At 47.9% G+C, this 20493-nt stretch overlaps 1 protein-coding gene across 1 annotated transcript; it reads right to left on the minus strand.

Moving 5' to 3' along the window:
- Positions 1-445: 445 nt before the first annotated feature.
- On the minus strand, positions 446-8916 carry LOC118007783 (cytochrome P450 1B1). The gene is made up of 3 exons (XM_035000940.1): positions 8502-8916; positions 7073-8116; positions 446-4202 (listed from the first exon to the last, which is right to left on the minus strand). The coding sequence occupies exons 2-3, from the start codon at positions 8113-8115 to the stop codon at positions 3614-3616; spliced, it is 1632 nt and encodes a 543-aa protein (XP_034856831.1). The 5' UTR covers position 8116; positions 8502-8916; the 3' UTR covers positions 446-3613.
- Between the last annotated feature and the right edge of the window lie 11577 nt (positions 8917-20493).

Raw genomic sequence — 20493 nt, forward strand, 5'->3', positions numbered from 1 at the left:
ACAAAAGCTTTCATGACAAAAGGAAACAAATGAATGAATGAAGTACTAAAAGAAAGGACTGGCGTGCTGCTGAGGGGTGAGAGCGCATCCTGCATTTTTTAGATGAAGCAAAAATAAAAGGTCGGGGTCTTAAAAGTCTCAGTCTAGTCAGTCTTTCAAAATTAAAAATCAACTCCCACTTTGCTAGGTGTTTGCCACTGAAATTTAACTTCTGTGTTGGTTCTCATAAACTCAAAGATATAGAGATCAGGAATTTGATAGGAAACTGAACGCTGAAAGCCTATTTAAAAAAAAAAAAAAGGAAGCAGCCTAAAATGTCAAATGACCAAATAAAATGTTTACAATGCAACATTTTAATTCAAGCACTTATAAGTAGTAGTTGAAATGAATGGATGCATGCTGAAAAAAATGTAGCATATTAGCCACAACATAAAGTAAAACTTTGTAACAAGATTATGAAAGTGATTTTTATTATTTTGGTAATGGTGTCCAGTTATAGGTAATTACAGATACAGAATGTTTTTAATCTGGTATATGAAATAGTAAAAGATACATGTTAATGCTGTGTCACCAAAACGTATTGCAGTTACAACTATATATGATGGTTGCTCTGTACATGTTAAAAGCAAACATGATAAAATACAAAAATAAGAAAAGGTTAAATAAAAAGTTATCGTTGAGCTATAAACATCTACTAAAGTACCACACAGTGTGTCATAGCTAAGAACATACAAATTCATATAAATGCTATGCACCTACTTGATCTAATATAGATCTAATAAGGGAATATTAAGGACATAATAGCATTTCACAGGTGAAGGCTAAGTTCTGAGACGTGAAAGCTTTCAGAGAAGAAAAAAAAAAAAGCTTTCAGGTAACCCACAAAACAAACCTGAGACATCTTTTTGTTTGGAAAAAAGTAATCTTCTTGCAAAGTCAAAGCTTCAGTATATAAAGGAAGCATTTAAGAAACAATATACTTTAACTATCATCATAACCTGGAGTAGATATTCTGACTACAATAGTGACCAGCAAATACATTCTTTCTCTGGAAGAAATAAAATAAGGTTTTCTGATTAAACCAGTAGCTGGATTATTGTAGCCTCCAAGTTTGGTTATTTGTATTTGTCTGTTTTGGGTTTTGCTTTCCTTCCTTTAACTAGATTATAAAATATAGAATAACCTAGTTGTATTTAAATAAGCCAGGCAGCCTCCAAGAGCCCACCTCACTTCCTATATAAGCACAGCTTCTCCATTGCCAGAAGTCCCAGACAAACTGAGCCTACATCCATACAAACAGATTCTAGCACATCTGGACTTGGTTGACTTAATGAGGCATCCAGATTGGTACATGATTACTCTTGGTACCACACATGTCTCAGAGTAAGTGGGCTAGGGCAGCCTAAAATTCCTGTCTCGGCCCTGCTTAGGGGTGGAGGGTAATCACGTTTTCGAAGACCTGGTGACAAAAAAAATTTAAATGTAGTGAGTAAGCCCGATTTCTATAGTTGGCTTTGGTGCCTTTAAAAATACTGACACAGTTCTACATCCTCAAGAGGTAGAGCTATGAGATCTTATTGACTAAAATTATACGAAATGTTTAATAAAAGAATTCCAAATTACAAAAGTGATCTTCTGTGTTGTAGATTTTTTTAAAGTCTGCTTGGGATTTAACGTTGGCCCACAAAACATTTTTCTAAATGTTCGTATTTCAAATTTTGTGCTTCAGATGAATTAATTTGGAATGAGTGGGGAAAAGCTTAACCATATTTCTTCCTTTTCCTCTCTTTTCTCACCACCCCTACGCACAGCCATCAGACACTCTTCCCTTTGTAATTTTGATTAAGAGAGTCCAAAAAGCTTAACAGAATGTAAGAAGCAGTAAGCTTTCAGGACATGGTACACCTTCCTCTGCAAGTTCACATGCAATGGAAGTTAAAGCTCCAACCTTTACTTTGAACTTTTGCCATCTTCCATCATGCATTTGTGTGTGTGTGTGTGTGTGTTTTAAGGTTTTCAGGCTCTTTACATAAATGGAACATATGTATTCCATTCAGGCTTCAGGTTTTCACAGTTACCAAAGTGACTGCTCACCGGGCCGGGCATCCTGAACAGCGCGCCCGATCTGAGGGGCTCCAATGGAACGTGATGCAATCCTCAAAACAGCCTCCTAACACTACCTTCTGACTCTGACTTTCCAAAACACAGACATGAACACTATTTTTTAAAAAATCATTTAAGAACCTAGGCCTATCATGATGGGAATCTCCCCCCTGGTTCTCTAATAAAGAGAACATCTAGATAATTCATTGCATTTTCCCCTACTCATCAGGCAGACACAGGTTAAATTTCTCTGCCTTGCCCAGGCTAATGGTCAGATTTCCAGTAACTTCAACTGGAACTCAACAATCAGAATGGCTTTAAAATCTAATTAAAATTTAAGCATGCCAAGAGTTTGGAATTGTAACATATTAACTACATCGATTTCACAAAAAGATTCTAGATTATGAATATAATTTTAGAAAATATGTTGTAAAGTAATAAGGAACACATCTTAGAGATCCAATTTTGAGACTTTTTAGTTCTCATTCAAGTTGCAGATGAGAGAATGGACTTCGCTTTACCTTGGTTTCCATCATGTTAAAATAGGATCATTTCATGTATTTGAGCCCAAATTGGTTGAACTGTACTTTTTGATTGGTCTTTCTTTTGGAAAAGTGTACATTATTCAAACTTTTCTTAACCAAAATAGCTAATACTATTTAATAATCTACTAACTAATACATATTGCTTATGAATAATTATATATGTAAATATATTGACTAGTATTTGGTGACTTTTTTAACCTATGAAACTTCCTGAAATCAGTGCATTATAATCATATACTGTAAAGCTTAGCTGGGCTGGTAAATCCTTTTTTTTTTTTTTTCTCATCATTGAAATTCTGTACTTTGGCAACAACAGAGGTATGATTTCGGCTTAGAATTTTTTTACAATTTAACAACTTACACTTTAAAATTCCTGATAAATCATTGAAGCCTACTATAATCACTGAATCAACCACACTATTAATTTCTTTATAAGCAAATGACTTTATGATTTATGCAAAAAAAAGAGAAAGCATATCACTAGGCAAAAAGACAAATCCATCCCTAGATACTACAGCCTCCCTAAACTATTTTTCACTGAAGAGGTGAGAAAGGAATTTCTGGTCTTTACCCTTTTCCCTTATCACCCTCAATCCCATGTCTTACACTGAACTTATTTGCCTTTGCATATTCAACAATATATTCTAAAACTTTGCTTACTACGATTTTCCTACGGGGCAGATTTCAGCAGCGGATCATCCATCTCGGACCCCACCCACGGAGGCATGGTCACTGAAACTCTTCTTCACTCGGTCATTTAATTCTTTGGCTCCAAAACCCTTCCACGAGCTCCTTCAGAGCCCAGCGCTCCTCTGAGCACATGTGTGAAGCGCATCATCTGCCGGTCAGTTGGTTTATGCTCACTCTAGAGGCTGAGAAAGTGGCGCCGAGGAGCTAGCAAAGTCTACTCCCCATCCCCCCGCCTTGAGTACTTCTAAAATTCAAGCTCGCTTCTTTGTGGCTTCTCACTGGCAGTCTTCCTCGGCTTGAAACTTTTGGACAGCACTATCGAGGAGCTCCATGGACTCTCTGAGAGTGACGTTGATTCGAAATGACTTGGGTTTAATGGTCAGACCGTAATTAAAATCCATCTTCGAGGGTTCGTCTGGATTGGCCTTGAAATTGCACTCGTGAGCCAGGATGGAAATGAAGAGAAACAGCTGCGTCTTGGAAAGCTCTTCCCCAATGCACCGCCGTTTGCCCACGGAAAAAATCATCACGCTGCTGGCCAGGTCCTTGTCGATGCAGCCGTCTTTGTCCAAGAACCGGCCCGGATCAAAGTCCTCTGGGTTAGGCCACTTCACTGGGTCATGATTCACAGACCACTGGTTAACAAAAACCACCGTGTCCTTGGGAATGTGGTAGCCCAAGACAGAGGTGCTGGTGGTGGTGGCGTGAGGAATGGTGACGGGCACGAAGCTGGAGAAGCGCATGGCTTCATAAAGAAAGGCCATGACGTAGGGCAGGTTGGGCTGGTCATCCAGGCAGGGTAGCCGGTCTCTACCCACGACTTGATCCAGTTCGGCCTGGACCCGAGCCTGCACTTCAGGATACCTGTTGGGTTGTTAACGCAGGAGAAAATAAGTGAGGAAAACGAATCCTTCTTTCGTCTAGAAAGCACATGACCATTTTAATTTCACCTTCTTTATCTGAATCAGTGGCTGAATTAACACTACCAGCCCCCCTAAAAGAAAAGAATCCCAAACAGCTTCCTAATTTCTCACTAAATTACAGGATGAATAAACTAATAGTTACATTTCCTGGAATAAGCCTCACCTGGCTAATGCTCTCTTTCCTTTCGTAAGTCAAAAACAGTCTTAAGTTTTCTAGCCTGAAAAAGCTCCTAACGGACAAAGCCAACTTCTCCATGAGCACAAGAACCCACAAAACTTTCCAGGGGCCCATGAAAATGTTTCCATTTCATTCAAAATCAAAAAAAAAAAAAAAAGAAGAAGAAGAAGAAGAACTATTAGGTCAAAGAAAATGTTTTAATATGTAATTTTAATATATTTATCTTTATTCCAATTAGTAATAAATGTCATTAAAAATCTCTTATGGGGTAAGCTGTCTATAGAGGCAAGAGCACCCAGGACCCACAAAGGTAAAAAAGCAGCCCCAAAAGTGGATCCTTTTTTTCTTTCATCTCCCAGGATAATTCTAGCACATACACTCCTCTCACTTCACACAAATTGGTATCCTGATAGATAAAGCTACACATCTTCTAAACATGAAAGGAAATTCCCAGCATTCAAGAGATGATGGTACAGGCTGTAATGCTTATTCACTGTTGGCAATACAAAAGTACTGTCTTTTTGGAAAACAAAATCTGAGTACAAAGCAAGATGCAGAAGGATAACTCCTCCCCACTCTTTTTAAACCCAGTAATCCATGCCTAGAAATGTATGTGCAGGAAACAACAGGTACAAAAATATATAACTACAACAACAGCTGAAATTTTAAAAATGCAATCAACACTATTAAAAGAAGTGATCAAAAATAATGGGGATATTATGACAAAAATACTAGGGAGCCATCAAAAATGACTAAAATAAAGTTTAAAAGACTTTTTCGTTTAGTTTAGTTTAAAAGGAATGTCCATTACAATAAGTGAAAACGTCAGAAGTTAAAAAAAAAAAGTAAAAAATTATTGCATCTCTGAAAAAAACTTAAACATGTATGGTATGAAATTATGGGTGATTTAAAAAACTGCTTCATGAACATCATACTTCAGGGGTCTGCAAACTTTTTCATGAAAGGCCAGATAGTAAATATTTTAGGCTTTGCTGACCAACCCCCCGTCACAACTATCCAGCTCTGCCTTGTGCTAGGAAGGCAGCCACAGACAATACATAAATGAACGGGCATGGTTGTATCTTGCTAAGAAACTTACATACAAAAATGGGTAGTGTAATTTGCCAACCTCTGTCATACTGTCTTTTCACTAAAAAGAAGAAAAACGTATTCATCAGCTATATTGAATTGAAAGTGACTCCAAAATTGTTTAATTTACTTTTGCTGCCCAATTCAGTTTCTGATTTAAAAAAAAAAAAAAAAGACGGTTTCAAAAGATGATATGCTTCTGGTGGGATGCAAAGGACCTACTGATCTCCTTTTGGGATGTCTTTTCCCGATCTATTATTGACTTCTTTGTATTTGATTTCTGCTCATTGCCCATATGTGTTTCTGTGCTCTTAATACTGAAAAGCAGTTGTTAAATATACAAAAAATTCCATTGATAAAAGTAGTTGCACAGGATCTAAGGACATAGAGGTTGCAGGATTCTAATAAGAAAAGAAGCAGTCTTTGCCTTCCCATGTCTGGATTGCCAGCAAATTCAGCATCCCCCGCCGCTTCCTTCTGCGCCAAGAAATGGTACCAACCAGGACTTCAGGTCTCTCAAGGCAACCAAGATGTGCCTTGAGGGAGCCATGTGCCTCTGGAGCAGGGTTCCCAGACAAAAACAGGCTGCTCTGTTAAATCTAAATTTCAGATAAACGATGGTTAATCGTTTAGCAAGAGCATGTCCTGTGTGAATTTTCTTTTTTATTTTCTAAGTCTGGCAACACCCTATACCAGCAACCCGTTTGCCTCCTGCGTGTAGAGCTTCCCAGAGGTCTGCGATCGTAATCCAGGTGGGCACTGCCGACCAGCCTGCCAACCGAGCCGGGCCCGGGGACCAGAAAAGTCCGTCCGCAGGCGCCCCCTGGATACCCTGTTTGCCTTCCGAGGCGCCGCTGTGCGCTCGGTAAAACTGACTGCTTCTGCGATTTTCTTTACCCGGACGCTACTAACACAACTAGCGCGGCGGTTTCGTAAACCCAGCACAACCTGCTAATTTCTGGCCGCCTTCCTAAAGCTTCCGTGCCGGGTAAGCGCGGGCGGGGCCGGCCTCCGAGCGCTCCCTCTGCCCGGGAACAGAGCCCGGACGCGCGGCTGGCTGGCAACGCCGGGGCTGGGCGGCCTCTGATCTGCGCCCGGGACTCGCCGAGCCGATTCGCTGCTGTGTTTACTGAACAAATTGCCCGTTACCCTTTCTTTCGGAACCGTGCCAATGTTGCTTCTGCTGTGCCAAGGAGGCAGAGATCGGGGCTGATCTGCGGACACTTAGAAGATCTTGCCTTTCAGGGGGCTCTCACAAATTTGTCCCCAGCTGGAGAGGTAGCGAGCGACAAGGTCAAAGACGCGGGCGGTCGGGGCCCGGCTGGGTTGGGTACGCGCGCGGTCTCGGCCCGCACTCTGCCTTCCTTCCCGAGCTGAGCTTTCGCGCCGCGATCTCAGCTTCGAGAGGTGCAGAACCTTCGAGAGGTTCTGGCGCAGAACCCCAAACCCTGGGCGTTCGCCGCGACCTCAGCATATCCTAGTCCCGCTCCGTCTTTTACAGGGGAGGGAAGGAAGGCCCGGCCCACGCCTGCTGGAGGCTTTACCTGGTGAAAAGGACGAGCAGCCACTGCAGCGCGGTGGAGAGCGTGTCCTGGCTGGCGCCGAAGATGTCGGTGACAGTGGCCGGCACGTACTCCAGGTCCTGCCGCGCGCCGCCGTCCTCCGAGCCCTCCGCCGCCTCGGTTCCCGCCGAGATGATGAAGGCGTCCATCATGTCGCGCGGGCCGGCCCCGGGCTGCAGGCTTTCGCGGTGCCTCAGGAACTTGTCGAGGACGAAGTTGCTGAAGTTGCGGTTGAGCTGCTCGAACTCGCGGAAGGCGGTGCGCACGGGGTTGGGGAAGCGCTGCAGCCAAGGCAGCACGTCCACCAAGCTGCCCGCGCCCACCGTGCGCCCGAACTGCTCGTTGTGGCTGAGCAGCTCGCGGAACTCGGCGTCGTCGTGGCTGTAGCGGCAACCGAAGCACACGGCGCTCATGACGTTGGCCACGGCCACCACGGTCAGCGGCCGCGGGTCCACGAAGGCGCCGCCCGCGCTGCCGCGCACCAGCAGCGCCACCAGCTCCCGCGCCTCGCCCAGCACGTGGCCCTCGAGGACGCGCCGGCTGCGCGGCTGGCGCGTGGAGAAGGCCCGCATGGTGCTGTGCGCCGCGCGCCGCCGCACCTTCCAGCTCTGCGAGTACGGGCCGAAAGCCAGGCTGTGGCCGCCGGACACCACGCGGAAGGAAGCGAAGCGCGGCCGGTCGGCGAAGGCGGCGCCCTGCTGCACCAGCGCCTGGCGGATGGCGCGCTCGCCGTTCAGCACCACCACGGGGCAGTTGCCCAGGCGGATCTGGAAGACGTCGCCGTAGCGCCGCGCCAGGCGCGCGAACGAGAGGTGCGGCGCCGGGCCCATCGCCGCCGCGTTTCCGATCAGCGGCCACGCAAACGGGCCGGGCGGCGCGGAGCCCGGCTGCCGCCGCCGCTGCCGCAGCAGCCAGTGGCCCACGTGCACGGCGGCCAGCACCGAAAGGAGCAGCAGGAGCGTGGTCTGCTGGGACGACAGCGCGCTCGGCTGCAGGGGAGCGTCGGCACCGAGGCTGGTGGCCATGCTGGAGGGAGAAGGGCGGAGGCGAGACGCTCAGGTGTGCAGAGAAAGAAGCGGGCGCCCCACGCCCCCACCCCTGGCGTCCGGCTACGGTGCGCTGTTGGGAAGGGAGGAGGTCGCGCGTAGGTCAGGGCGGGCTCACTGGGGAAGCAGCAGAGGACGCTTCTTCCCATCCCAAACCCATTCCTCGAAGGAGACGGGAAAGAGCGCGTTTCCACCTCTCTGTGCCCCGGACTCTCCGTCCCCACCTCAACCCCCAGCTCCGTAACGGTTCCAGCAATTCGGGGACAACCCGGAGGGCATCAAGACGGAGGCGCTCAGTTCCCTCCCAGTGCCTACCACCCCGGCCCGGTAAGGCCGCGGGAAGGCGGCCCCGCGGACAGACTGACCTGCGAGGTGGCGCGGTCTCCAGCGGCGCGGGATGCACGGCTCCGAAATCGGCCCGGGGCCTTTGTGGAGGGCAAGACGTCTCCAGGAAATCGGAGGCCTCGCCTGGACACCTGCTGCTCTGGGAGCTTGAGCACCCACTCTGGGGCCTCTAGACGTCGTCCGAGCCAGGGGCGCTGGGATTGGGCTGGGGACCGAGAAGGGTGTCTCCTTTGCCGAGCCCCGCTATACCGGGGGCCTCGGCAAAGCGAGGGTTTTCTCAGAGTGCGGACTGAGACTGGGGGTCAACGAGTGCGGCCAATTCCCAGCCCTCAGGACCCCCGCGTGTCTCTGACAGCTGGTGTCGCCGAGGCGTGGCCCGTTTGCACGCAGTCACGCCGGAGTCAAAACGCGCCATCCCGCCCGGCTTTTAAGGTCTGCGGAGGGTGGGGGGAGGAGACGGCCGAACCTGGCGGGGCGGGGCTTGCGGGGGGCGGGGCGCCGGCTCGCTTCCAGCGGCTCAGACCCCGACCCCGGTCGCCGGGCTCCGCGGTCACGCTAAACGGCCGCGATTCTCCCGACGGCCTGGGCGCAGTGGCTGGCGGCTTTGCTAGAAGCTGCGGTGTGAATTTCCCGTTTGCCGCAAAACCACACTTAATCTGTGGCTCCCCATCGAAGCCGCAGTTTCCCGGAAGCGCGCTGGGAACAGAACCTGCGGGTCCCGCGGCGCTCTCCGTGGGAGCGCGCCCCCCGCCCGGAGCGCACGACCCCCCTTCCCTCTCGGCGACTGAGCTCCGTTCCCCGAGACAAACCCGCTCGGGCTTGTTGGGCGCCCGGGCCGAGAGAGGGAACCTGTCGGTTTGGGAACGCGGAATGCCGGGTGGTGGCGGCGCTTGCCTTTTACAGCATCCCTAGTTGTTTTATTTATTGGAACTTCCGTGCAAACAAATGAGGCTGTTTGGCGCGCAAAGTTCTGCTTCCCCCTCGCGCAGCGAGATCAAGAATCCCCGTAAGACTCCGCTCCCAGACCCCGGGCCCCGACCGCGCTTTGCACACAAAGGCCGGTGCTGGCCGCGCGCAGCTGGTCGCGAGGTTTCCCGCTTCGCAACCCCCCAGGTGGCGCCGCCCACTGCCCCGCGCGGGGTCGCGCTGGCCGCGTCCGGGACCCTCGGCGGCCCAGAGCCGGGAGCCAAGCTGGGGCGAACGCGCGGCGAGGAGCGGAGGGACGGCGCTCTGGTGATCCCGGAGGGAGGGACGAGGGGGAGGAGGAGCAGGAGGCCGTTCTCCTCGCGCCTATCAATTTTATCGGGTCGAAGTTTCCTCAGCTGTCCCTCCCCCTTGCGTGCAGAGCAGGGCTTTGCGTGCGCGGCTTCTGGAAAGTCTTGGGCTCTGGTCATATCCTTGGGCGCTTCTCACGGCACCTGCCACGCCGAGGCGGCGGGGGCGGCGGCCCAGGGCGGGGTGCCGGCCGCCACCACCCTCCGCGGCGCACGCACGGCCGCACCCCGGCTGGCCACCGAGGCGGACGCCCTTGACCACCCCATCCGGGGGCGGATGTGGGCGCTGTGAACTCGAGATGGGGACGCTTCCTTCGAAGGGGGGAAGCCGGAGGTGCTCGCGCCCCGGTAGCTTCCCCGGCCGGCTGCGCCCTTCCTTACAGGCTGGTACAAAGCATTGGCAAGCCCCTGGGGAGCAAAGGTCTTCTCCGCAAGGCTGGGGAAAAGGCGAGCCCGGGGAAGGGTGGGATGTATGGTAGTTGCCCATGCTGGAATTGTATCTCCGGGCCTCTGGGATCCTCAAGCGTCAATATAAAAGTTGGGCGCTTAACACGTGACAACTCTGCGCTTTGAGTATTACCCATGCTAGACATCTCTATTGTTCTGTTGCTTCTCAGTTTACAGATGTGGAAACTGGTGTTCGGAGAGGTTATGTGACTTAACGAAGATCACACACACTGCAATACAATTACAGTCATACAGTATAATCTTGGGGCGCCTGGGTGGCTCAGTCTGTTGAGCCTCAGACTCTTGATTTCGGCTGAGGTCATGATCTGCGGCTTGTGAGATTGAGCCCCATGTCCACCCCCCGCTGGGCGTGGAGCCTGCTTAAAATTCTCTCTCTCTCCCTCTGCTCCTCCACCCCTCTCTTTCTCCCTCTCTAAAAAGTAAAAATTAAAAAAAAAAAAAGTACAATATAATCTTAAATGATTTCTCTCTTTTTTTTAAGATTTTATTTAATGATTTCTCTTTTCAAGGAAGTGATTGAAATGCTTGATGGTTTTCTCCCCTTCCCACTTCTTACCAGCTATCAAGAGGTGAAGCCAGAATTTGAACCCCCTGAGTCCCATTCTAGATCCATCGTACCCGTTTGTGTGGAAGGAAATCCTCAGATGAAAAAAGCACAAACGCTATCTTTCCTGACTGCCTTTAAAAAAAAAAAAAATTCAGCTGGAAGAATTTTTTTAAATAGTTGTTTTTGTTTACAGAAGTGAGGACTCTGAGGATCAGAAAGAAGAAATAGTGTGGTCACCTTTTGCAATAAAATTGGATGAGGGAGGCCTGTGGGCTATGCCTCATAGCTGACCTGGAAATAAGTGGTTAAATTTTAAAGAAGCCTAAAGAGGTGTCTGAAAAGAGACACCTTCAGTGAGAGACTGAAACCAACAATAAAACATCTGACCCGATAAGAAAATGCTTTTTGTAAAAGTCTCCGTTCAGCAGTTTTTGAGAGGTTCTCTGAAAATGATTTCATACACTGTAATGGAGCAAATCCATGATGAAGTTATTTTTGAGCAACTAGGTAAATAAGCACTGGTTTCCCAGAGCTGTGTTGGCCTGCACATCCTTTGAAATGAGTTTCATAACCTTACAATATCCAGCTTTAGCAAGACCTTGCCTAATAATTCAGTTCAAGACGACTGCACGCATCAATCTCTCAGTAGGCGTTAATTTAATAGATGGGAATTGTCTGTGGGCTTATGCCAATTCTGAGCCATCAAACATTCCTGAAAGCCTCTATCCCAGCATCCCTACCAGAAACAGAGCAAATGGGGGTTGCCTTTAAATCGAGTACGTTACTGTTTTCAAAAGTATAACCCAAGGCTATTCCTAAGCTCTCTTGTTAATAATTCCTGAATAATGCTGTATAATTTTTAGATAAACTAGATGCATGCCCGCTTGCCATAGACAATAATTTTTTTTAAAGATTTTTATTTATTTATTTGAGAGAGAGAATGAGAGACAGAGAGCATGAGAGGGAGGAGGGTCAGAGGGAGAAGCAGACTCCCTGCCAAGCAGGGAGCCCGATGCAGGACTCGATCCCGGGACTCCAGGATCATGACCTGAGCTGAAGGCAGTCGCTTAACCAACTGAGCCACCCAGGCGCCCCATAGACAATAATTTAAGCATATCCGCCAAGCTATGGTGCCTTGGGCTCAGCTCTTGTTCTAGGACATGCTCTAAAAAGCAGAGTAACCAGTTGGGCCCATGCTGTCAAAAAGGCAGGTCCTTATCGATTATGACAAACCCAAATGACCGGCTATGATAACAGCTTCTTCAGAATTTGCAGGTCTCAGATTCTCTCAGACTTTGTGGTGGAGGATCCATCTGGTACTGGACAGAGACGTAGGGTAAATCCTAGGTGGCCCGTGGGGACCCCCGACCCAGCTCAAGGCAGGGCCCTCTTGCTAGTGAGAATCCACACCAGGCTCTTTAGTTACCAACACAACTTCTCAACCAAAGCCAGTAGTATTTAAGGCCCTGGGATCTCCTTTCAGTCAACAGCACAGGATATGGGCATTTCGCCCTCCCAGATCCCAAACTTGAATTATGTGGTGCAAATAACTTTCAAAAGAACAGCTAAGCTAGAGAGAGAGTTTAAAGTGGAGGTTTAAAATACCTTATATTATACTGATTCCAAAGACCAGAAATTGAGCACAAGCTTGTTTAAGCAGACCAGGAATGCACTGGCTCATGTGCAGAGAAGGGTAACTGTGGTACCTTACAGGATGGAAGGATCTGGGGCTGCTCTCCCCTATCTCTGTTATGCCGGTCTCTGCTTGGGCTTTGTTCTGGAGACTCTCCTTATGTGCTGGGAAAGCTGGCCAGAGGCAGCCCCAAATGAACCACCCCAAGAAAAAGAGAGTGTCTCTCTTCCAAGGTCATTATACAAGACCCTGGAAGGACTCTGACACGCCAGGCCAGCATCAGGCCACCCTGTGGCCAACAGTCTAGGTCTGATATCAGGAAAAGAGGTATGTGGGAAGAGAGAACATGCTACGAAGCCAGAGATAAAAGCCCCCTCAGTCCTCATGTATCTCACTTCTGTCCATCACTCCTATACCCCAAACCTATTATCATCATCATCATCATTTTGTTTTGTTTATATTTTATTTATTTATTTGGGTTGGGGGAGGGAGGGCGGAGGGGTAGGGGGAGGGACAAGCAGACTCTGCACTTAGCGTGGAGCCCAACATGGGGCTCCATCTCACAATCCTAAGATCATGACCTGAGCCGAAATCAAGAGTCAGATGCTTAATGGACTGAGCCACCCAGCCTCCCCCTTCATCGTCATTTTAAATCAGCAAATCAGATAGATGCGTTACACCTGGAGCCAATAGCCAGGAAAGTCAGCCCTTATGTCATCAGGCTAGAAGTCGGTTTTCTTGATGGGCTTTCCCTCTGGCATAATCCTCCAGCATAATGTCAATTTTGCGGCTGCACACCGTGCTCTCCCAACCCCCTCCAAACACACATATGCACATGCACTGAGCGGAGAGAGGAGTAAAATCAACAGTCTCTCGCAAGTCTTTGACATATAGGATGCGCAAGAATCCATCATCAGACCCATGATAGCAGGCAGAGAAATAGCAGTCGGGATACAGCAAGTGTCCCAGGCGACTGAGAGTATGGCAGAGAGAGGAGTAGTAGGAAGCTACAGATCATGTGCTGGGAAGAGGATTCTTAGCAGGTAACATCAAAACCCTGTGCCCCACCTGACTTGATTCTGCTTCCTTCCTCCTGGTCCACACAGGCTAAGAAGCACAGAGCTAACAAATCTTTCTTATTTCATCTAATCTAAGAAGTTATCATTTGTGGATGCACTGTTGTTTTATGCATTAATGTAAACACAGGGGGCTGCCATTTCTAATTATGCCACCGATTAATAAGACATAGTCTAATTTCCCAGAGGTTAAAAACATTTTCAGTGTGTTTTAGAATCGACAAAGATTCCTTCAGTGAGAGACAAAGCACCGTGGGTGCTGGCGGTGATCCTCTGGGTTCTCTGCCTTTGTATTCAGTAGTAGTGGTCCTGAGAGCTCTTAGATGAGGACATTGGAGCCCGGAGTGTTACCTATCAAAGCCATAACCCCTTTCATTTTTTTTTTTTTACTTGATGTGAACAATTGATGTTTTTTCAATTCCATGTAAAGCATAGGGAACAGCTTTGCTTTGGAAGATTTTGCTAATTTTATTGACCTGAATAAACCCAAGAAAATGGTCACTTCTAAATCAGTGCAGCTTAAGACCATTTTCTTAGCCCTCCTCTCCTTCTGACCCGAGCGCCCCACTAAGCTCTGCCCCACTAAGCTCTTTCCATATAGTCTGGTATTCATGAAAGCCACAAAGCTACACTGGATTATTCCAGTTTCCCACCAGAATACTTTCATGTGTATTTAGAAGTGAATGGGCATCCGCGTTTGCAACATACTCTCAAATAGTTCAAGAAAACAGAGAGGGAGGGAGGGAAGGAGGGGGAGAGAGAGAGACAGAGAGAGAGAGAGATGAAAATCATAAAGCAAATATGGTAAAATGTCCATAATTGGAGAATTTGGGTAAAGGAGAGTTCCTTGTGATGTTCTTGCGACATGTCTGTAAGTTTGAAATTGTATCTAAAAGTTACTCAAAAAAAATTAAAAGTTACTGAGAATAGAAACTAGGAGCATGAGAAGGAATTATCTCCCTGACATTATGATCTAACATTGTCTCCTCAGTTTTGATTGAAAATCTCTTATGAGAAAGGACAGTGACAAGAACCGAGGATTGGCGTGTCCATGGGGCTCCTTCATCTGTTGCAGCTCCTGGAGTTCTGGGCTAGGAGAACGTATGGACGTGCTCAACGGGGATGGTTTTCCCCAGTTTCCTCTCTGATTTGCCCCTTCCCTTCTTTGCTGTCCTTGCTCTTTGAATGCTCTAAGTGTACTGGGTTTTTGATCTCCTTCAAGTCCTTTTGAAAGTGAAAGGAATATAGTATGTAAACAGCCTCTGCCCCTGGTCCCACTGTGTCTTGTTTCCAGGAGATAAGCCACTTACCATTTCCCCGCGCTGCATAAAAGCCGCCAATGGCGTGGTTCTCGGATTGCTTCTTCCCGCTTCTGTCAGTTTCCTTCCTCCTCAGCCTTCTTTCTTCCCCTTGCTCTGCATTTTTCCTTCTTTCCTGCCTCCCCTTCTCTCCCCTTCTCCCTTTCCTTGGGTCTGTCCTTGCCTCACGTCACCTGCATTCCCTCCAAGACCTCTGTCCTTTCTGGAGCGACCACCGTCTCTGCTCTCCTTTGTCTCCTTCTCTCTCTCTCTCCATCCTCCTGCCCACCTTTTCTCTCTCCCCAGACAGTAAAGAGTTAGGGGTAGAGGAGAACAGAGAAGAGGAGTGAAGAAAGTAAGAAAAGAGATCAGGGAGATAGAACAACTAAGAAAAGAAAAAGGGGCAAAATATCAAAGGCTGGGGCTAGCAGAGAACCCAGTGATGGTTAGGGTAGTCTCCCACCCAACAGGACTCTCCTGTTCCGTGTTTGTGGGGGGAAGCAATCACTAACTCAGGACGGTGATGATCCAAAGGAAGGGAAGGGACGCCAAGGTCTGAGGTTGCTTCTGTACCTTTGTTCCCTGAGTTTTTACTACCAGCCACCCAGTTCCTGAAATTCACCATTCTCACAGTGGAACTAAGCCTGCTGTCCACTACTTTGGTCAACAGAATGCAGGTGACGTGAGGCAAGGACGGACCCAAGGAAAGGGGGAAGGGGAGAGAACAGGAGGCAGGAAAGAAGGAAAAATGCAGAGCAAGGGGAAGAAAGAAGGCAGAGGAGGAAGGAAACTGACAGAAGCAGGAAGATGCAATCTGAGAACAGAGCCATCGGCGGCTTTTATGCAGCTTAAATGTCCTAACTTCGGTCAAGCAGAGAAAACCTTTAGGCAGATGAAGGATATTGTTTTTCATTTTTGTTTCCTAAAACTGAATATTTACCAGGTTACCAAGAAAATGCATAAAGCAACAATAAGTAAAGTGCAACCACCAAACAAAAATGTACATTGGGGTTCAGCGAAATCAGTGTCTAGCCGTGGGCTGCTGACTGGTACAGCTTCCAGATCTGGGATGGATTCTTGGTTGAGGATCCAGATTCCAGTCTTCTTTTACTCCATGAACCTCTTAGCATTTAGGGTTAGATCTGTTTTCCTTAACAGGTTTTCTTCTCTTTCCTCAAAGGGACAAAACTTCAGGTCGAAAACTGCAGTCATATGCAGGGCTTAAGAAAATATTGGGCAGTTAAATAACTTACGTGGTTATCCCTCCCCTGCCCATTCCCAAAAGGGAACGCGAGGGCTGGATAATTATACATTGGCTTTTTGACCATCAACCCCCGCGGGATTTTTCTGTTCTCCAAGGGGAGTATTCATTTCTCAGCCGTCGCCTGGCCTGTTGGTGGACTGCTCGGGTTAGAAAGCTCCAGATGTTAGAAGGTTCTTTCCAACGTTACCAAAGAATCTGGAGTGAACATTCTTGTCTTCTGCTGAACTTAGAGCTACCCTTCGGAGAGACATGAAGCAAGACTAATGTCCTTTCATGTAACAGTCCTTCACGTGTTTGAAGATGGCTGTTACACTGCCACAGAGCCATCCTTTCATCAACCAAGAAAGGCTCCAGCTCCTCAAGTCATTCTGGGTTTCTAGAGCTTTATCCAGCTTGTCTGTGCCTTCTAGACAATGTAGTTCTTCAATATGCTTAAGTGCGTACCTGAAACCGAACACCATACCCCCAAAGGTGTGGGTGACATCCTGTCCAACCCAGAGGGACGCAGTTACTTCCCAGAAGACTCAGTGTTCCTTTTAACGCAAACTAAGGTTTTTGTACTGTTTTAAAAATCTGCATTCCACTGTTGTGCCCATACTAGGCTGGTGATCAACCAAAGTCTTCAGCTTTCATTATAAGACTTGATACCATTCTGAGCCTTTAAGTGCCCTTAGGCAATCAATTTTTTTTAAAAAAAAACTAAGAATGAGGTTTGCATTAATTCCTATTAAATGCATCTTGGGGCTTTAAGACAGTGTTCCGGTCCATGGAAGCTATGTTACTCTTGCTGACCCTCAGGGCCAGAGATCAGGAGCGGGAAAACAACATGGGGATAAATATTTATTTATTTTATATAAATATATATTTATTTTATATTTACAACATGTATTTATTTTTATATATGTATGTATATATATAAAGTATATTTTCTTTTTTGGTCAGATAGAAATTTTTAAAACACACAAGTAGCACATAAATAGATTCTCGCTGCAAATGATTTAATCAGAATATAAGAATATGCAGGAAAACGGGAAAGCCCATACTCCCACCCCTTCTCAGATGTGATCCCGGGAACCATATACCTTCTCTTTACATACATGCATATGTTTGTACGTATGTATGTATTTTTAATACAAATGAGATTGTAAATTACTGTTCGGTGACTTTTTTTTTCCACTTGGTGACCACAACAGAAGGTATAGACCTACCTCACGCTTTTGAACTATTGTATGGTATGACTATAGCATAATTCATTCCACCAACTCTTAGATGGTCATTCGTGCTGTGTCTCACTTGTTATAGACTTCACCGGAGATCCTTCACTTTTCTGTGCAATTCTATGTACACGTGCAAGTGTGTCTCCAGTAGAGATGTTTAAACCATGGGCATATGCATTTTAAAGGGTCTTGTTACCCCCGCTTTGTCTTCTGGAAAGGTGCACCAGGTTTGCATCCTCAGGAACCTGGGGTTTTATGCCAAGGAGTCTGTGCCAAAATCCTCTTCCTTTTATAAAGAACCATGCTTTCATTTAGCTTTGCAAATGTAGAAAGAGAACAAACAAAACAAAAAGCTTACTTCTCTTTCAGACCTCTTCCTTATTTTGAAGAATATGTGTGCTTGTGTTTGGATGTCTCTTCTTGACAGATGAGGGAAATCCCCAGATTAAAGCCTGTGAAGTGTCAGAGGGGGAACATTCAGGATCTCCACATCCCTGTGGAAGACATCACAGATGCCTGGGTGGGAGGGTGACCTCGCTGTGCCTTGATGTCCCCTCTGGGATAATGGCAAGTCTTTACAGGCTCCTGGGCTCAGGCCCAAGTGCCTTCTAGGCATGTCTCATCCTCCCAAGGAGATTAAGAACAGTAAAGCCAGCACAGCCCCCTTATCAGGAGTTTGGCTCCAGGGACCTGGCACTCTTGGGTGTGAGGCCCAGCGTGTTTATTTATCAGCAGTGACCTCGGCCAGCTTATTGAACTCTGCTGAGCCCACATTTCCTCCTCCGTGCAACAGAGGTAACACTATCTTATCCCCACCTCCGAGGGCACTCGTGGAGATTAAATGAGATACTGTGAGGGAACCAGTGAGCGAAGAGCGAGCTGCCGGTAAGTTAGCCCTTACTATTACTGATTGTTGTTGTTTACTACTACTACTACTAAACCTATATATATTTTTTCCGTTTTGGTCAGATATAAATTCTTGCTCCTTTCCATTAAGTCAGAGTCCTGAACGTGGTGCTCACAGGGATAAAGACACACGCCCTTACCCACCTGCAAGCTTCTGAAAGCCTAAGGTGACGCCAGTCACCCGCTCCTCGTATTCCTGAGGCAGCACGGTGAGCAGAGCCAGCCGGGGGTCCGAATCCGGCTCGACCACCCACATCTGCGTGACTCCAGTTGCTGCAAATCCAATCAGTTCCCGGGCCCGGGTTCCGCTTCGGTAACACGGAGCTGATAGCAGGACCTAGTTCACAGAGTTCATACCAGGGGACTCACTGAGCCAACACGTGTAAGCTTTAGAACGGTGCCTGGCACCCAGCAGGGGCTCCGACGGTGTCAGCTACGGTCCTTATTCTGTGGGGGACTGTTACGGAAGCTGGACTGGATCGCCCTATGGAAGAACCAAGCGGCACCCGCAGATCTTGGAGGAGGTTTATTTAACACCGGCAAGCTCAGAAGAGAGTGGTCTCCAAAGGTCTGAGCCCCAAGCACAAACAAAGGGGCAATATATACACTTCTACTTCCGCATACGTGGCACCTTTGGCGCGTGCGCGAAGCGGGGCGGGGAGAAGGACCCGGATTGGTTTGCGCGGGAAGCAGAGCAGGGAGAAGAACCCGGAAGAGCCCCGGGGCAAGGACTGGGACTCTCCCACTGGCTCCGTGCTCCATCTTAGGACACAGATTTTCCTTATCAGAGCCGGGCCGTACCCTTCCTCACCTCGTGTCAGCTCACCTTGGACATGCTTCACCTCAGGACCCTAGTACAGAGGCAGTTCTTTAGGTGGGAGGATGCCATGCTCCCGAAAGATTGTGACCCAGGCCGTGCTGGGTTCCTTCCCCTCAGCTCGGCTTGGGGCCAGTCCCACCATGGCTTTTGTGAATGCTTTGCGGCCCTTAGTAATGAGGCTCCGGGACAACACTCATGCGATTCCCTGCCAAGGACAGTTGAGAAAGCACCACTCCACGTGGTGCAAATTGGAGAGAACTCCAGCGACCTCCCAGTGATTTGTACAAATGAGACAGTGCTATCCAGCTTCCCAGAAGCTCCGGCCTTTTTTTCTGAAATTACAGGTGGGGCTGAAAGCACATCTAACAACTATGCTGGAGGGGCCAAGGCCATGCCCAGGAGCCAGAACCGGAAGGCAGGGCAGGGCGGCTCTCAGCTCCCCGTTCTTAAATGCCAGGGAGGAAATTGGCCAGAATGCTCCCCCATCCAAAATGGAAAGTTAAATTTAATAGTCCAGACTTCGGCGGTGACTAATCTCCGTTTTTCTTTTCCCCATTGCGCTGAGTCAGTCCCTGGTGGCCCGTTCATTTTAAGGGTTTGGATGTAGAAGGAAGGAGGGCTCTGGCAGTTTCTGGGCCTTGAAAGCATGGCACCCTAGTTTGTTCAGGTGTGGGTGAGGCCCCTCACCACCAGCTGTGCCCTTAGGCCCCTTGCTCTCTGTTCACTATTTCAAGGACTTCTTGATGCCCTAAGAATGTGACTGAGCCCTGAGCTCCCAGGTTCCGGCGCCACGCCACAGAGGCTTACGTGGGGCTACGGGGTAAAATAGAAATCTACCTCCCCAGCAAGGACTCGGGAAGGATCTGACTCCCAGAAGCCCTCATTTCTGTTCTCTTGTACTGCTGGGCTCTCAGCACCATACCTGAGGCAGACCAGAGAGGTAAAAACCCAATTATACATATCACTGAATTCAACAAGGGGTAAACACGCCAACTGTGAGGGCCACGTGCGAGAGCACTGCGCCCAGCTTGGGAGGACGATCCTCCACTCTGATACAACAGTCATAAGGTCAGGGCCTGTGCTTTATGGCCCTCTATGATCTTAGGGTGCCTAACATCACAAAGCAAGTTGAGACAGAGAAAGACAAGGAGCTAATATCCTCCCCAGTGCCAGGAACTGTTTTCTGTGCTTCACATCTACTATTTCATTGACCTCTCCTAATCATCCTAAAAGTATTGCTAATTTTAGCCTACTTCACATATGAGGTGATTAAGGTTCAGAGACAGTGAACTATTTGCCCAAAGTCACACAGATCGCAAGAGAGGGGGTCAAGATTTGAACTCAGGTTTGCAGGCTGCAAAACTGATCCATACCCCAGCAGGAAAGACACATTAAATTTGCCTAGGATCTTGAATCTTGTAACAGCCCTTCCCTCCCAACTCTATGCTGAGTTTAGACTTCTCTGGCACGATTATGGCTGCTATAATATATATATATATATATATATAT

Source organism: Mirounga leonina, unplaced genomic scaffold (genome assembly GCF_011800145.1).
Source record: "Mirounga leonina isolate KUSES-001 unplaced genomic scaffold, KU_Mleo_1.0 Mir_125, whole genome shotgun sequence".
Classification (NCBI taxonomy): domain Eukaryota; kingdom Metazoa; phylum Chordata; class Mammalia; order Carnivora; family Phocidae; genus Mirounga; species Mirounga leonina.

Excerpts from the sequence above, each read along its gene's own strand:
- LOC118007783 (XM_035000940.1), bottom strand. The coding sequence starts at position 8,115 with ATGGCCACCAGCCTCGGTGCCGACGCTCCCCTGCAGCCGAGCGCGCTG. Across the intron at positions 4,203-7,072 it reads CTGCTCGTCCTTTTCACCAG|GTATCCTGAAGTGCAGGCTC; the intron begins GTAAAGCCTCCA and ends ACAACCCAACAG.